Below are 16,084 nucleotides of genomic sequence, written 5' to 3'. Positions count from 1 at the left end.
GACGCTTTATCAAGGTCTTGAGTCGTTTTACAAGCTCTCCGCATTCGATATTCTTTGGTATGTCTCCTGAACACGAAATACCTGAACATACTGATTTCCGTGGATCTATGTCGTGACTGACCTTTCCCGGCCACAACTGCCAAAATCTTTAACGCAGCAACGACAACGATCGGAGCTGAGATACAAATGTGGAAGAGGAGCGAATTGAGAGGTGAAGACTTACATCTTTCTTTTAACATAACAAAGATTTGTCGGATGAAATCGGATTGTTTAGAAAGAATGCAAGATGCATCATCTTTAGTTCGATCGCATATGAGATGTTCGAAACGATTCAGATGAATAATGCAACTAACCAAAGCGTTGGGCAAGGTATGACAGCGTCCTCATCGCGATTAGTTTGTTTTCGCCGGTGTTCCGACAGAGCTCAACGATTCGACCAACCATATCCTCTTTGAGGAGCTTCTCTCTTAGTGTTTTGATCTCGCAAAGAGCCGGAAGAGCCGCACAGGCTCTGCCTTGGTATTCCGTGTCTTGAAGCATGGTAGGAACATCAAGACTGTCTAGTATTCTTTCCGTGTCTGCGTCCGCGTCCTTGACTGTGCATTTCTGAGAGTTCGTCGAGGCAGCAATGTAAAAGCAAGACATACTGAGTGCGCAGTACGCTACGACTGCACTGAGGCACACTTTACGAGCAATGCGTTCTTCTTTGGCCGCGTCAGCATCTGTGTTCTTCAGGTCCAATATGGGAGATGTCTCCCCCTTCTCGTCTGGTGCGTATTTAACATTTGCGATAGTTTTGCCATGAATGCCAAGCAAGGCTTCTAGCGTCTCGAGTGCATTCACCTTCCGCACCGCTTCAACTCCGAGTTCTGCAATCCATAAGATCAGGTTAGTATGTCAAAATGGTCTGGGATCTCACCGAATGAACACATGAAGGCCAAGCGATCAACATAATCCAGGGTGTGTTTCTTGTGAATTGTACCAACGAGATCTTCAGCAGTCGAGCGATTGAAAGGAACTTCCCAGGCATCACCCAACTGTTCCTGGTCATAGGCAACATGAAAGTGAATTGCTTCAGGCCATTGCTGGAGATTTCTCCAGAAACTCGCTTTCGACCGATAGTGGGCACGAAACAGAACCGACGCATGGACCTTTTGGCCAGGTAGGATGGTACGACCTTTTCCAAAATGCGGTCTACAAATGTTCAATGTCTGAGTCAAACGGAACAACATTGCCACTTACACTATTGTATGCTGGTTAGAATTGTTGTAACAAAGACGTCTGACAGGCAATAGCTCAAGCAGCCACCACCGAAGTGTTAACGAGTTGTTAATATTGGGTTCCTTCAAATCTTCAAATCTGAAAGCTATCTTGGGTGGATTGAGCAGAAGCCCTGCATCGAAAGCTTCTTCTCGCATCCATAGTAAAGGCATGTCTTGGAAATTGAGCGCTTTTCCCGTCTTCTCCCTGTTTCCACCACCGCTGGAAAAAGTTGTCAAATGATGGCCTTCCCGTGCAGGGGATACATACATATCCGAATGACTACCAGCAAACCAAACCTCCTTGACATTATCTTCCTTGACATCCTTGACAGCATTGTTTGGAGGTTGCGCCAATTGGGATTCGGGTCGATCGCTCGTGCCTCCGTAGACATACTCAGGTAGGAATTTCACCCTGCGCTCATCAAGCGCAAGGCCCTGACGGAAACAGCAAATGTGATCGCATGTATCGGTGGATGGTAGAATCTTTTCCTTCCTGATACCAACAGCCGAAACGGTGTCCCTATACGGCGTATTGATCATGCTGGTGTACTCGTACTCAGGGATAACGCTCACCATACGCCGAGGAAATGTATTACTACGCGTCTGGAGAACGTCGACCTGAATCCTGCCGCAAGTAACTTATCCTTCTTCTTTCCACTGTTGATGGCGGAGTAAAGCTCGTAGGCACTGCTGGCGTCAGAAAGTCAGTCAGGAACGATCATCAAATATACTCACTAGGGGATCTGTTCTATGTTGCCGGGTAATATGAGTCCCATCTATCGAAAGAATGTTAAACAAGAAAGATTATAGATCATAAATTGACGTTGATGGATACCTCGTGGATCATTCCTGCCAATACACGAACTTGGTAGGCACCTCTCGAAAACCCTGGCCTTGCATTTTAGTGCAGCTGACTATATGCAACGTCCAAGGAACTTACCAAACAGGAAGATCTTGTCACCAGGACGGTACGTGTCTGAGAGCCATCTGTAGGCTCCCATAATAGTTCGACTGATATTACTTTACTGACGTTACCCCGAACCATGAAAAGTCAAAGATATGATGCTTACAGCGCAAAGGCCAGATCAAAGACACTCTCGATCTGCTTCATGCAATGTGTGTGTCCCTTAGCATACGTTCCTACACCACTGTTGTAGTACGTTAACTGCTTGCTATCCTTGACCATCTCGCTATACAGTTCGACGATATTGGTGTTCTGAGTGTAAATATTGATTGTCAAGAAAATCAGAAGGCATGAGCGTCAGACGACCTACTTTATCACCATACTTGTTTGATGTCCCGTCTAAAGACATGAATAATCTTCATTGGGAGCTGTAAGCTAAAACGCCCACCGATACAAATGACCAGATTTCTCCCTGATGCCTGCTCCCCGGAACACTTACACGATACCATAATCCGAAATGGTCAGCGACTACCCAATTTGGAGCCGTAATAGTAGGATATGCCACAATGGTGGCTTGAATGCACGAGATGTTGGATGAATTCCCTTGCATCAACGACGTTTTATATTGTGCTGGACAGGGCCTGCCCACGAAGGTTTTGTCATACGATGACCTATGCATAACTGCATGCGGCACACGTGGAAACACTATACCCGGCCTCCTGGAGAAGCGCCACACTAGATCCATGAAACTGCGGTACGATTAAGTGCAATACTTCGATATTTTGCACACCACGTTGCAAACCTTACGCCTCAAGTAATGATGCACGGCAAGGATGCGCAATATCCTTGGCGTCAGGTGCAACGTTGGGCGTCTTGTTCGATTTGTATGGACACAGAATGCAGGGGCTCAATCAGGAAGTAATGAACAGAAGATGGAACATGAGGCTGCATTGTGGAGACGCCAAAACTCTGGGATGGATAAAAAGTCGTCGAATGAAAAATCACAGGTTACGTACAAGGCTTGTTTTAAATCATATTATATCCACAAACTCTTGTAGGGTAGAAGTGACTTTGCGGCTCACATGATTTGTGAAGCTTTCAAATATCGACCGATCCTTGCCCTCAACCCAGGTGAAGAAAAGATCGCATGCAATGTCACTTGAAGTACAAGACGATCGTTCGCGACATTCAACCGAACAACGCAGGACTGGCAAATTTTGATCCGCGCAGATTGTTTCTGGAAGTTTTCCCCTTCGTGCTGCGCGGGACCAGGTGTTACTTCGGGCATGCACCAGCATGGTAGAAGAATGATCATGAATCGCAGGCGTAGCCGAGGATGTAACCGTGATGCCATTAATAAGTGCGAGAACATTTCGTAAAGCGCTTGCCAAAATGTCTGCAGATCGAGCGCCCGGAAAAGCGTGATGCAGCGTGTTGCGAGAAGGCATTATATTCTGCAAGGCTGGGTTGGAGACGCGAGCGAAGGCCTGGACCGTGATGAGGTAAATGGCTTGCATGATGGTGAAGTCAACGAGAAGTCATACATCAGGAAGCCTGGCATCTTGAAATGACCAGCCAATAGCCCAACGACGAGTTTGACCCTGAACAAACTCTGTTATAGCATAGTTGTCTACCTTACGTCACCAAATTAGATAGTAGAGTGCAGAGTTCCACGACGCACGCACGTTGTGTTCACGAAAGAGGGAAACAATATCAGGAATTGATGACATCTTCCCAAGCATAGAAGTGTACCACCTATGGGGACGCATCAGCACATCGGAAGTCGCACTGTCGATGCAATTAGGTCACCGGCACTTCGTCCTCAACTGTAGGCTTTCTAAAAAGATCCTAGCAACAAAATTTGTCTCTCCCCCTGGTGTTATCATCTCCACTTCTGCTCCGGAGCAAACCTGAGTCAATTAGTTAAATTATCTTACATGAGTGGACACTGTCTTTCTCACCGCATTTGGACCAAACTCCTTGAATTCGGCTGAGCGCGAAACGTCTTCGGCGCTGCTATAAAACGGTGGGTTACACATGGTGAAGTCAAAATTCATTAGACTTGTATGAAGGGGTTGAAGAATAGGCCCATCAGCCTGTACACGCTCGACAACAATGCGACTGTCCATAGAATTCTGAGAAACGTTTTGTTCGGCGAATTGGATGGACCGTTCGTCGATATCTGAATCATATGTTCCCGTTACATTTCGAAAGTATATGTACCGTTATGGCACTTACCGGTAGCTACGAAGTTCCAGATATCTTCAATACCACAAGCCAACAAGGGGTAGATTGCTGAAGCACCAGTGCCACTGAGTGATGTTTGCTCCACGTGCGTTCAGACCAGTACTAATGTGACGCACATGTCAAGTCCTCTGATGGTAGCGGAACCGCAAGTGAATTTCACTATATCTTGTAGCCAAAGAACATAATTTAATCTGTGGAGCAGATTTCAGCCTTCCTGCATTGATCCTCTAGAATGTGAAAGCACCTATTCGGCACCTAATGTGCATATGGTGTGAGATAATATAAGCGCCAGCAAAAGGCCTCACCGGAGGGCAGAGTCTATCGTCCGGCAGGGTTAATGAAAGACCATAGTCAAGATGAAGGAGTGCTTCTGTTAAACGCCTACCCTCATTAGCGTACCGCAACAAACGGAGCTTAGACTTATCATTGCTCACTTTTGTGCAGGAAGGTTTTTGAAATTTATCGTGCTTGATCCTGTATGGTTGATGAAGACACTGGATAATTTCAGTATTTCTCCGAGGCTTTCGTCCAATGAACGCGTACTGTGGTCTGAGAGGAGGGTAGCGCCTTGCAAGGTCAGTAAAATCAGGAGGTTTATTATACGGATTGCGAGGATGCATGTAATGTGTTTCCCAAAAACTTGAACAAGTCAAGAGTAAGAGGGAACGATCACTGATCGTTGAGTGACACAGTGACCTCAGTCCGAGTCTGCGAGTCTGGACAAATTACTAGCGGCTTACTAAGCGAGTCCAGAGTCCGACTAAACATTTCCTGAACCATGCTCTCGTCGGACTCGTCCACACTGCATACCGGTTTAAATTCGTAATTTTTGACTTTTCTGGGCCTGCTGTGGCATCCTCACTCACTCAAATTACAGAGAGAACGAAATAATCCCTCAAGCTCCTCCAGTACCTTTATTGACGATTGTTTTCTTTTTCTTCCACCTCACTTCTAATACACATGCACTGTATTGGGTCTTCTGGGCATAGACTTGGAAGATCACCCATACTGTTCTAAGTCTGTCACGAAGAGTGTCATTATTAGATTGAAGTATAGCCGATATCAATGGCGAGAAATTTCCCATACAGACTTGAGAATGTATGGAACACTTTTTCCTCCTCATCCAAAATTAGCCGCTCACAAAATTAAGAGTTCCTCCCGAGGCCTGAGCTATAACTGTGAGCCAGTTGATACGGCTTCGCGTATAAAGCCCTCGTGTTTCTCAAGAACCCTCTGGTTGCTGAGCTCAATTTCATGTCCGCCAAAAGAGTCTTATCTGATATTTACTTGTCCATAGTATGGGTGCCTACTACCTCGGCAACTTTGAGGGTGTCCAAATGTCTTCCACATGATTCCGGGAAGGAAGTTTCACATGAGGTCTTCAAGATCAGAGCTATTTGTATCTTGCGTTTGGACTATGATATCCTGATCGATGCCGACTCCCGAGGATAAGTATGACCAAGGAGCATGAGACCGCTACTATTTGCGAGGAAATGCAGAACCACGATGCTGCCTGTATCTGTAAAGCGGCCTCCAAGTGATGAATATGAAACAAAGAACAAGAGTTCTACCACGAGTAAGATTTGATTTCTTCGCCCATCCTAGATGCATAAATATATCTGATATCTCAGGCACGTTTATCAAATTCAACATCCTTTGGTGCTCATAGTAGCGGCATCTGATTGGAAAAGATGTTCACACCTACGAGCTACGTGTCGTCGAACTGCTTTTCCTACGATACTCGCGGTCAAGTCCAGAACATCCATTGAATTCAACAAACGGCAAGATCGGACGCGAGTCACTAGTGCTGGGGCAGCATTATTTATGGGCAATTATGCTGATTATGCCGGCAGAAGTGGCGATTCTTGCCACTTCTGTCACTTGGCAGAAATCTCAAAGCGTTGCAAAGCTATGTGCATGACAATGTATGGTATAGGAAACACTATTAGAAGAACACCAGCACGTCCACATCCCACTGCCCGTCGTCATGTGAGCTGTGATCGATTGATTAACTATCATGATCTCGTCAACAGATTTTGGTGGAAGACCTCGGTCAAGATTGAAATATTGATGTGCGAGCGCCGAGTGGTGGTGCCTACACAAAATTGGCTTCTAAATCGACGTCGATGCCTGGCTGGGCACCATGGTGTGCATGGCGTCAACGAATTGGCTTCCCATTAGCTACGGCCTTGTGATGATTATAGTACAGACTGTACAAGTGGTTTTTTTTCTACTCTACTCTACAAGTCAGTTGCTCTGAGTCGATCGAGAAAGGTTACATCATTTACTGTGATCCCCTGTAGCTTGTAGGGATTCATGCCCGCAGAATTCTGCCATAGCACCGTTTTGATAGAACCGGCTGGCTTCCAAGTTCCTACTGTACCTGGTCAAATTTAAAACTACTAAATTAGGCAACAGGGGACCGTACGACTGGTTTAAGCCGACCGGCGACAACAACAGCACTGGAAATTCTGCCAAGCAGCTGAAATGATGATTGTACCACGGTCGATCTTGGTCCCACCACTAAGCTGGCAAGACCTGGACCGTAAGTCATACGTATTGCATCCACATGGTAGCAGATCATACGAGCTCCGAACCTTTTCCGACGGTCCATGAATATTTATACTGGAAAACCCACACAATGTTATCCCATACCTATTACTCATCCCACCCTTACTACTACTCGGGTGCGCGACTGCACTGGCAAGAATGCCACGTCTGACTTTCGCGGTACTCACTGGCATGCAGCTTCTCGCTCGTGTATCAGCTCAAACATGGTGAGCATTGTTCGTTTGGATATCCCGACCACAACTTGTGTGACCAACATTTTTGATCCCTTCCGAAGGTGTAATAAGCACTACATGGCCAATCAGTCTGTTGTCCCACCAGGAGGCGAATTCACTATCCCAGCTGTGTCAGACGTCCCACTTCTTGCCTTCCGGTGTGCGGCAGCTGTAAAACCTTACTTGGAAGAGGATGTAGGCACACCTGCAGGCGTCCTCATTGATTCACCCGTGGTGTACTCAGAGATAGTCGGGGCACAACCAATCGGCCTCCCCGCAGGGCCCCTTTCTAGTGCGGGACAATTGGATGTCACTGTGAGCCTGAATGGAAAGACTCTCGTCAATGCGCTTGTCCCACTCAATGCTTCTGCATATGAGCTACCATTTAGCCTTGATGGGATCACTCCTCAGATGACCCAGTACAATCTTTCTTGTGGAGCTACATACCTGGCAAGCAACTCAACAAGTTCATCGTCACCTCAGACCTACAACGCTTCGGCAGCTCTTTCTGTGCTCCCTAATCCGACCAACAGCTCTGTGACTAAGATGGATTTAAGGACTGGAGCACTTCTGGTAAAGCCAGCAACTGGGCTAGGTGGAGAGTACGAGCCAATCTTTCCGGTTGGCTTCTATACGACCTTTGATGGATACCTCTCAACAAATATTTCGGTGGTTGATACGCTGAAACAACAAGGGTAGGCCTCTTCCTGTGTTATTGTCCATACAAATCTGATACTCGCCTTCAGGTTCAACATTGTACGTTTTCCTAATGTTTGCATGGAGGAGCCGAGTGCTTACTACCAGCGCAGATTCATATTGTCCCCACATTCGACAATATGACCGCCTTTGAAATGGTTCTCGATCGTATGCAAGAAGTCGGCATGTATCTCATGTATGATATGCGATTCACCTACATGAACAACACCTCCGTGATGGAACAGGTGAATTCTATCAAGTATCGTCCCAACCTCCTACTATGGTACACCGGTGACGAACCAGACTGGAACCTCAGACCCACTGAACGCCACGAGTATTGCATACGACCTCATCTACAGCCTGGATGGTTACCATCCTGTCAGTCTTGTGCTGAATTGCCAGGACTACGAATGGGCCTCGTACACTGCAGGCACAGATATCGTCATGCAAGATGCGTACATGATCGGGAACAATGTCACCTGGTCCAATGAGTGGAACACGACTTGCACATCCGACTATGGTGACTGTGGTTGTGACAACTGCTTCAGCATTCCTGCCGGAAATAGCGCTGCTGTTTCACCCAACTCTACCTATTATGACAGCGTCGTCCCCGCAAACAGCGGTATCGGTTCGTACTTTGATATCAGCGACCGGGTTTCCAGCTTCCAAAATCGACTGGAGGTGATGGGATGGGAACGTACCAAAGCGGTATGGACTGTTCCTCAAGCTTTTGGCACTGCACAGTCAGTAGCCTTTGTCACTTTTCTGTATCTGCTGTTGTTGACTGCGCTCATCAGATATTGGACGCGGACTCCCACAGGCGAAGAATGGGTTGTCCAGAGCATCATGGGCATTAATCAAGGTGCTCTGGGTGTTGTCCCCTGGGTAGATCCGAACCCCGAATACATCAAAGTGGCAGCATCCGCGTTCGCGCTGAGCCTACCGAAGTTCACATCATATATCTTCGGCGCTACCTCGCCTCGGAGCAACTATTTAGTCGGGGGTATCGACATTGCTACTTGGGCGGCAGGGTTTGAGACGCTCGTCCTTGCTACCAATACTGACTATGTCACCTCGAATGTGACCTGGACAGACATCGGACTCTCTGGCGCTGGTGTTGAGGTTGTGTACACGAGTGGAAGTGTCAACACAACGGGTAACAGTTTCACACTTGGTAGCGTGGCCTCTGCAGCCTTTGTGGTCAGTTCAACATAATCCCTGACGCAGAATGCGGACAACAATAGATGGACATTCCATATCTTAGTCTAGCTTGATGATTGAAAATACCACGGACCATGATATCGCCGCCAGAAAGAAAGTATACGAAAGTGACATTTTGATAGATTATAACATTGCAAACTACATCTATAGCTCCATTACATGTGTATAACGTGTAACACCTTCAAACGCCAAGTCTGCCTTCGTTTTATACGAAATCGATCTTGGGATATTTGGTACCTAATATATCGGTATTCCCCAAGCTCGTATGCAGATGCGTGGTGGACGAATTCGAAACAGTTTCCAATGCCGCTCCAAAGTGACCCATGTCTGAAAAGTAAGATGCAGTCAGCAAGGGTTTGAAAGAAAAGGCACGAGCAGAGAGGTCAGATTTTCATATCTCGACATGAATGTTAAGACAGGGATAACTGAAAGATAAAAGATCTCATCGTAGAAAAATAGCACTGCTGGGTGCTAATAAAACATCGGGCTGAATCGAAGTACTTACATTCGATTGAGCAAGTGCGTGCGATGGATTGATGGCCGACATTTAACAAACTAGTATAGGGCTAAGACGACAGAAAAAAAGGAAGCTCCATGAAATCGTCTCTATATGTCGGTCTGGAGCGGAGCGAACATCTGAGTATGCGCTTCAAAAGCGACAAGATCGCAGAAGAATGAAAACTGCAGAAGAAGGATGTGAGGGCATTTCTGAGACGTGGTTGAAACGCTGAAGAGTGTGACCTAAAAATTCTTGTCTTTTGAAGTGACCTTGTGCAAACAAGTGACAAACACTTGTGGGAACCCGGCGCGCGTCATTTCCAACCCTCTTATTCTCGACATCAGATTTCTCGCTTATTCTTTCTCTTGTTAGTGTTGATCATAATATTAAAGCGAACGCAGAACTCGTTGGAGGCAAAAGCAGGAGGACTATCACTCTCAGCTGTCTAGATGTTAACTTCTAGCACCGGCCCAGCAGTGATTCTGATGCAACCTCCGATGCGGTGGTTGGTGCCGCCTTAATCATGGCAAGCTTGTCATGGAGCTACTGTCACGGGTTCACAGAGCTTATAGCTAACTCGCTCCTATTTCATCAGATGGTAGGAACGACATAGCTGTGAACCGCTCAGGCTGGCCGCTGTCCTGAACCTCCGGACAAGGGATCGCGTTAGCACACAGAACTCCAGGCTGTAACAGGGACGATCCTGATTCATGGTGCACGATTCATCAGAACGTGCAGCGCTGCTGTATAGCCCTGTTGCTCTGAGTACTTTTTCTAATCTCAGCAAGCAGCTGGATATCGTATAGGGCTGGTCAGCGGCATCCCGCACCAACTTCTTCTTCCATTTCTCCCACACCGAGCCTGGCGAGAAACAGTTACGATTAGATCGCTGGTGTTGAGCGTATCTCACTTCCTTCCAGCTCCACTGGGTTAGGAAGTCTCTGTATCATCGTTAGTGTGGGCTCTGTCCACATCACAGCAAACGTCCCTCTGAAAGCCACTGGTGTTCAAATTGTTGTAAATATCAGTAATCTTGAGGCTCAGAAGACTGCACGCAGTACCCCTTCATCTTCAAAGTCTAAGCCTGCAGCTTGGTACTAACGCTACGACGCAGCTAAGTATTATATCACTAGTCTGAGGTTGAAACGTTGAAACCTCGAGGTATTGGTATTTTCACTACAACATCCTCAAGCGGACATAGACAGTGAACTGGAAATCGATTGCCTGATATCTGACATTGAATCTGAATAGCTTTGGAATATCTTAGATTACTGCATGCGTCCGCAACTTCGAAATCTACAAAGTCAAGTATCGTGCGACTATGTGAATGAAGACAAAAACTCTGAGCAAAGCAATCTGTATTGTCATTTGTGAACTTGCAACGGTGCCAAGTAACAATACCGCCCAACTATATGGTAATTGCGCCACATCGGCACTATTGAAAACGATACAGGGCGTGTCATGTGGCTTAGCTATATAAATTCCATGATGTTCCGGAAATTCTGGCGGTCTTGGTCTGTCCAGCGTAGCGCAAGATGAACCAGAGTATAAGTATACTTCTTCAAACCGTCCCCTATGCGTAGCGTGGCTCAGTGGCTAAAGAAATGACGGACGGATTATATGTTTGAAGAGATAATTGTTGGGTAAGAACTTTCAGGTCCGAAGCATATACTTGGACCTGGGTGAACCGTAGATTCTCCAAAGCTAAGAGTAAGACACATCCAGCGAGGTTTTGGGAATCATACTCGAAAGCCAGGTGAATTCGCCGCAGAATTTATCATTCGAAAGATGAGAGATGTGACATGACAATTTATTCATACCAGTATCACGGCAAATGGTCGCTGGAATCATGCGGCGGCACGATGAATGATAAACTTTGACGCCAACTTGTATGACCTTAACATTCAATCAATTATCAACGCTATGTAAAAGCACAATTTTAGCTTGGCCAGATAGAGCAAGTTACCATGGTATATTGGTGACCAAGTAAATGATAATGTGCGTGTCCGTATGTCATTCGGGTGTCGTGATCATAACGCCTTCTTTGTAGAGGCTCGTTTGGAATAGATCATGTCAGTGAATGGTCTAACATCGTCCTTCAGAAACGCTGACACAATTGGCGAAGTGGTGAGCTTACCCTTCAAACCGTAGTGCAATCAGGTAAACGATATACACGTACAAACTCACGAGAAGTCCGGCTGGCCGCTCGTACCTGTGCACAACATATTTAGATCGTGCCAAAATGTAGAACCAAAAAAAATACCATAAGGCCGTCGCAATAAAGCACATCGTACTTCCAACATACATAGGATCCCTCAGGACATTGAACGGGAAACCCTGTACGCGATGATCCATCAAAATACCGAAGTAGTCCCCGAGGAAAGTTCCAGTTATTCCGAGGGCCCAAGTGGAAGTGATAACAAACAGCTGGCCGATGGCAAACAGAAAAACTGGTATCAGAATGTCATATGGCGCAGAGAGCATAGGAACTCGAGGCTGGTCGCTCAAAGCGCGCTGATATCTGCCGGATGTTAGCAACGTCTACCAGAGCTATCGTTTATCTTCAACATACAAGTGATCACGAAGCATCCCAAATAAAAATATCATGATAGCTAGAAAGTAGCATCCATAGCGAGCATTACCACCAAAGATGCGAGTAATCGTCTTGTTTTCGTACTCTGCAAGATGTAAACACGTGTTAATACGAGTTGGGTACAAGTTACAGATTCCTTCACCATTCCGGGCCACAATGTTCCAAGCTGTTGGGTTAAAAGCGATGGCGAGAAGGGAAATATGGAGAGACGTCGCAGATGCATTTACAATGATAGAAAAGGCGTCCATTGTCTGGCCTTATTGCAACTGAAGCTGAGAGAAGGTGAAAATATTCCATTCAACTTCTACGCGAATTTCTCACGGTACCTACTATCACCGCGGACTTGAAAAGCTTCACTTGAGCTAGCGCTAGCATGGCGGCGTCCTGGTATGTACATCTTGAGGGCTATTCATAATGACACAAAGTCATTTCCACTTGGTGTAGGCTAGTTGGTGGTGCGAAATTCTTCAGTATCGAGTTCGTAGATTGTCTTGGTGGCTGAGCGCTGAACGTTGTACGTTGTACTTTGTTTTGCATATCCTGACTAAGTACTAAGCTTCTATCATCCTCTTGATATTGAAACCGTCAGTTTTTCACATGAAGTACTAGTATAGCGCAGCAAGCTGCCAATATGATAAGATGGACTAACTTGCAGCATGCCTTGCGCTCAACCACAATCTCTTCCCATGCTTATCACTCTAGGGATATCGTGCATTGTTGCCCTGCTTGTCACTTTGCATCTGACTTCTCGCAGACGTGTCTACCCTTTCCCTCTGCTACCTGGTCCTCGTCCCTTACCATTTTTGGGTAATGCGCTGCAATTGGATACTGAACGCCCTTGGCTCACATATACTGCGTGGGGAAAGACATATGGTTGGTAGTAGACCAGGCTCTTTTCCAAGCTCCTGGATTTAACTTCATGCCTGACCGCAGGAAAAATCTTCCGTTCCCGCATACTTGGGATCGACATGATCATCATAAACTCCGAAACCATCGCGCATGAGTTGCTGGAAAATCGTTCTGCGAATTACTCTACCCGTCCGGTTGTTCGCACCAACGAATTGTATGTATTGCCGGTCTTCATTCAATTTGTTTTTTATTCCCTGCTGATGTAGAATTGGAATGGGTTTCAATTCTGTGATGCTTCCGTATGGGGAGACTTTGCGACAACATCGCAAGATATACCATCAAGTCCTTAGGGCCGAAGTTTCAATCTCGTACCACGAGATATACTCTCGCCATGCAAATGAACTAGTTGTCGATCTCCTAGGTGCCACTAGGGACTCACTGCAGCAACACACTGAAGCGTTCGTACCCCAATCTAATGATGTCGTTGTGACGTATGGTCCAGTTGACGATCAATTCTTGTGGCAGATATTCGGGATCCCTGATCATGACCGTGACATACGGACACCTTGCTAATGAAGGCTCACTTCTTTCCCGTGCGCACGAAATACTTGATATCGTCAAACAGACTATCACTCCCGAGAAGGCTGCCATGTTCACAGCCTTCCCTTTCCGTGAGCGCCTCTGTCGACGACATGATCTGGAACATTCAGCATGAGGTTGCAGTCGAAAAGTTGCCATTTTGGTGCTTTGGTGGAGCATTTGCCCTGATAGGACGTTCCAGAGAATTATGTGAACAACTTTTGAACGAGCCCTTTAACGAAGTGAAGGCACAGATAGTACGTTCACGCAGACTTGTGATTGGAAATTTCGCCTGATCCGTTTGTGTGAAGGCAGATGGTACTGCTTCGCACTCATCAGTCACCGACTTTCTCAGTCAAGCTCACGATGATACTGGCGAAGACATGATGAAGGCTGTTGCGTTGACAGGATACATGGGTAAGAGTTTGTTTTCATCAGGACAGAGTTCATCCATTGACGGGAATACAACATCTTAGCTGGCATGGAAACCGTGAGTCGCTACTGACTTGAAACATTTCTGATTCTTACTTTGATGTCTCCCAGACTGCATCCGTATTGCAGGCATTTCTGCTGGCTATGATGCTCTATCCTGACGTCCAATCCCGTGCTCGTGCAGAAATTGACCAAGCTGTGGGGCATGACAGCATGCCATGCCTTGATGACAGGGCGTCACTGCCCTACCTTGATGCCATTCTCTACGAGGTCCTGAGATGGTATCCTCCCGCCCCCCTAGGTTAGCTGGTGGTAATATAGTTTCGTCTTTGCATGGCTGACCCCTTGCACAGGCGTCGCACATGCGACATCAAATGATGATGTTTATGACGGGCACTTTATACCCAAAGGTTCGAAGTCGTACGAATCAAGGTTATCGTTGACTCATATGTAGTTTGATCAGGTGCGATAGTAATGGTTAATCAGTGGTATGTCGCGCTTGAGTGCATGTAATGGGTTGAACTGAGCATTGCTCAGGGCACTGTCTCGAGATGAAGACATATTTCCCGATGCATCACGCTTCGATCCTAGCCGCCATCTGACCGTCGATGGGAAACTGAAGGGCACTGTCGTCACCCATTTTGCCTTTGGTCATGGCAGGTGAATATTCCAACCTTACTATCATCTTCAATTATCCACTGACCCTTGCAGGCGTATTTGTCCTGGTAAGCTGATTCATGGCTAATTTGACAGTGTTATGACAAATGCCTTTGGCAGGTCGTTGGTTTGCAGATAACGGTCTGTGGAGTGCAGCTGCTGCCATACTCGCCGTCTTGCGCATCGATCATGCTAAAGACTCAAACGGAGACAGGATTGATGTGAAGCCGGAGTTCATCACTGGTTTAGTTATGTAAGTGACCCAGTATGCATCCAATAACTTGCGACTGACTCTGCTGAAGTCACCCTGAACCATTTCACTTCTCCTTTGAAGTCGTGAACACAACGAGAGAAGCACACATCCGAGCGATGATGAATTCGAGGTAGACTTAGTTTGTACTTGAGGTGGTATGACATATGATATGGTGCAAACTGTACTGGATGGCACGGTTTTACGGCCTGTCTTTGATGAACAAGAAGATTGCTTTCGAATACATTGACACTTCATAAACCAGTTTCCAACATCTCGTGAACTGGCACAACCAAGCTGCATACCATTAAAGTTCGCTCTGGAGTGTTGTAATCACCCTGACTGACGAGACAGACCCGATGGGCCCGCATCTGGACGTTGAATCCTGGGGTTGAAGCTTAGAGGCGTCCATTGACAGCCCAGGCACCCTCATGCTATGCTTACGGGAGCGGAATCGATCTCATAAGGTTGCGCATGGACACAGCGATAAGACACAAATTGTCCAGGTGGTGATTACCTGAGATTCGATGCCATGGGTAAGTAAATTAACCAATCGGCGACCCGTCAGTCCACTCTGCCTGTCCGTTGGGTAACAGTCAGTGCCGGCAACTTCTGTCAGCTGCAAATTTATGGTCAGAAAATTTCTATGGAAAAGAGCTTTAGACACACCTTCTCATGCCACCCCAAGAGCACGCTGCCACTTACATCACCCCAGCCCGGCATCTCCATAGTACCCTTGTAAAGCTACTTCATCAGAATGCCCTGAGCATCCTGGGAGAGTACTTTCACGACGTTGTTTATCTCTGAGAATTTCGTGCTATTCAGTATCGAAACAACGGTCTGCAACGTCAGGTTCTTGCGCAAATGTCAGCGTATTGGTGCAATGTCAGTAACAAAGTCACCTTAGCTGCCTCGACATCTGGCGCATAAAGAATCAAAAGAAATCAAGTGAATATTGTTGTCCGCTTGTGTCCGTCATACTAGTTGGTGGCTGGAGCATCGAGTTCGTAGATTGTCTTGGTGGTGTCATTTGACTCGAAAGCTAAGTGCATAGTCGCATGCTTTCGTATTCGGTTTCCTGGCACTGTCCACTCGATACGGATCGGATATGT

General features: G+C 46.5%; 6 protein-coding genes across 6 annotated transcripts; 2 read left to right on the top strand and 4 right to left on the bottom strand.

Annotated features, from left to right (window-relative positions):
- Nucleotides 1–1,238: 1,238 nt before the first annotated feature.
- On the bottom strand, nt 1,239–2,575 carry F5891DRAFT_1130923 (uncharacterized protein; the record flags this gene model as incomplete). Its single annotated transcript, XM_041364587.1, has 8 exons — nt 1,239–1,467; nt 1,531–1,782; nt 1,836–1,949; nt 1,998–2,038; nt 2,098–2,150; nt 2,203–2,282; nt 2,333–2,478; nt 2,537–2,575. The coding sequence occupies 8 exons, from the start codon at nt 2,573–2,575 to the stop codon at nt 1,239–1,241; spliced, it is 954 nt and encodes a 317-aa protein (XP_041220169.1).
- A 396-nt stretch (nt 2,576–2,971) lies between these two features.
- On the bottom strand, nt 2,972–5,033 carry F5891DRAFT_1255116 (S-adenosyl-L-methionine dependent methyltransferase; the record flags this gene model as incomplete). The annotated part of the gene is made up of 11 exons (XM_041369975.1): nt 2,972–3,653; nt 3,711–3,800; nt 3,852–3,921; nt 3,976–4,076; nt 4,128–4,348; nt 4,405–4,478; nt 4,530–4,604; nt 4,658–4,668; nt 4,719–4,794; nt 4,848–4,907; nt 4,957–5,033. 11 exons carry the CDS (start codon nt 5,031–5,033, stop codon nt 3,198–3,200), a joined length of 1,311 nt encoding a protein of 436 aa, XP_041220168.1. The 3' UTR covers nt 2,972–3,197.
- A 1,797-nt stretch (nt 5,034–6,830) lies between these two features.
- On the top strand, nt 6,831–9,180 carry F5891DRAFT_1166142 (uncharacterized protein). The gene is made up of 6 exons (XM_041365418.1): nt 6,831–7,190; nt 7,259–7,891; nt 7,943–7,952; nt 8,006–8,183; nt 8,209–8,635; nt 8,690–9,180. Exons 1-6 carry the CDS (start codon nt 7,123–7,125, stop codon nt 9,105–9,107), a joined length of 1,734 nt encoding a protein of 577 aa, XP_041220167.1. The 5' UTR covers nt 6,831–7,122; the 3' UTR covers nt 9,108–9,180.
- A 2,188-nt stretch (nt 9,181–11,368) lies between these two features.
- On the bottom strand, nt 11,369–12,500 carry F5891DRAFT_716216 (phospholipid methyltransferase-domain-containing protein). Its single transcript, XM_041372934.1, has 5 exons — nt 12,348–12,500; nt 12,185–12,290; nt 11,876–12,133; nt 11,750–11,824; nt 11,369–11,697 (listed from the first exon to the last, which is right to left on the bottom strand). The coding sequence occupies exons 1-5, from the start codon at nt 12,451–12,453 to the stop codon at nt 11,643–11,645; spliced, it is 600 nt and encodes a 199-aa protein (XP_041220166.1). The 5' UTR covers nt 12,454–12,500; the 3' UTR covers nt 11,369–11,642.
- A 313-nt stretch (nt 12,501–12,813) lies between these two features.
- On the top strand, nt 12,814–15,218 carry F5891DRAFT_716207 (cytochrome P450). The gene is made up of 14 exons (XM_041372933.1): nt 12,814–13,078; nt 13,139–13,268; nt 13,321–13,512; nt 13,580–13,725; nt 13,778–13,890; nt 13,945–14,050; nt 14,110–14,123; nt 14,177–14,366; nt 14,419–14,475; nt 14,529–14,553; nt 14,603–14,725; nt 14,777–14,790; nt 14,843–14,975; nt 15,025–15,218. The coding sequence occupies exons 1-14, from the start codon at nt 12,862–12,864 to the stop codon at nt 15,107–15,109; spliced, it is 1,545 nt and encodes a 514-aa protein (XP_041220165.1). The 5' UTR covers nt 12,814–12,861; the 3' UTR covers nt 15,110–15,218.
- A 52-nt stretch (nt 15,219–15,270) lies between these two features.
- Nucleotides 15,271–15,772, bottom strand: F5891DRAFT_1062416 (uncharacterized protein). Its single transcript, XM_041362955.1, has 2 exons — nt 15,642–15,772; nt 15,271–15,591 (listed from the first exon to the last, which is right to left on the bottom strand). Exons 1-2 carry the CDS (start codon nt 15,699–15,701, stop codon nt 15,433–15,435), a joined length of 219 nt encoding a protein of 72 aa, XP_041220164.1. The 5' UTR covers nt 15,702–15,772; the 3' UTR covers nt 15,271–15,432.
- Nucleotides 15,773–16,084: the final 312 nt, after the last annotated feature.

This window comes from Suillus fuscotomentosus (assembly GCF_016647785.1).
Source record: "Suillus fuscotomentosus strain FC203 chromosome Unknown F5891scaffold_78, whole genome shotgun sequence".
NCBI classification, from domain to species: domain Eukaryota; kingdom Fungi; phylum Basidiomycota; class Agaricomycetes; order Boletales; family Suillaceae; genus Suillus; species Suillus fuscotomentosus.
Note: the sequence above shows the minus strand (reverse complement) of the source record. Positions and strands in the feature narration are given on the sequence as shown.

What these genes read in the sequence shown, in the direction of transcription:
- F5891DRAFT_1166142 (XM_041365418.1), top strand. Translation starts at nt 7,123, where the DNA reads ATGCCACGTCTGACTTTCGCGGTACTCACTGGCATGCAGCTTCTCGCT. An exon ending in CGTGTATCAGCTCAAACATG is followed by an intron (nt 7,191 to 7,258) that starts GTGAGCATTGTT and finishes TCCCTTCCGAAG; the next exon opens with GTGTAATAAGCACTACATGG. An exon ending in CCTCCTACTATGGTACACCG is followed by an intron (nt 8,184 to 8,208) that starts GTGACGAACCAG and finishes CTGGAACCTCAG; the next exon opens with ACCCACTGAACGCCACGAGT.
- F5891DRAFT_716216 (XM_041372934.1), bottom strand. Translation starts at nt 12,453, where the DNA reads ATGGACGCCTTTTCTATCATTGTAAATGCATCTGCGACGTCTCTCCAT. An exon ending in GAACATTGTGGCCCGGAATG is followed by an intron (nt 12,291 to 12,347) that starts GTGAAGGAATCT and finishes TACATCTTGCAG; the next exon opens with AGTACGAAAACAAGACGATT. An exon ending in ATTGCACTACGGTTTGAAGG is followed by an intron (nt 11,698 to 11,749) that starts GTAAGCTCACCA and finishes GGACGATGTTAG; the next exon opens with ACCATTCACTGACATGATCT.
- F5891DRAFT_716207 (XM_041372933.1), top strand. Translation starts at nt 12,862, where the DNA reads ATGCCTTGCGCTCAACCACAATCTCTTCCCATGCTTATCACTCTAGGG. An exon ending in TGCGTGGGGAAAGACATATG is followed by an intron (nt 13,079 to 13,138) that starts GTTGGTAGTAGA and finishes GCCTGACCGCAG; the next exon opens with GAAAAATCTTCCGTTCCCGC. An exon ending in GTTGTTCGCACCAACGAATT is followed by an intron (nt 13,269 to 13,320) that starts GTATGTATTGCC and finishes CTGCTGATGTAG; the next exon opens with AATTGGAATGGGTTTCAATT.
- F5891DRAFT_1062416 (XM_041362955.1), bottom strand. Translation starts at nt 15,701, where the DNA reads ATGGAGATGCCGGGCTGGGGTGATGTAAGTGGCAGCGTGCTCTTGGGG. An exon ending in TCTTGGGGTGGCATGAGAAG is followed by an intron (nt 15,592 to 15,641) that starts GTGTGTCTAAAG and finishes ATAAATTTGCAG; the next exon opens with CTGACAGAAGTTGCCGGCAC.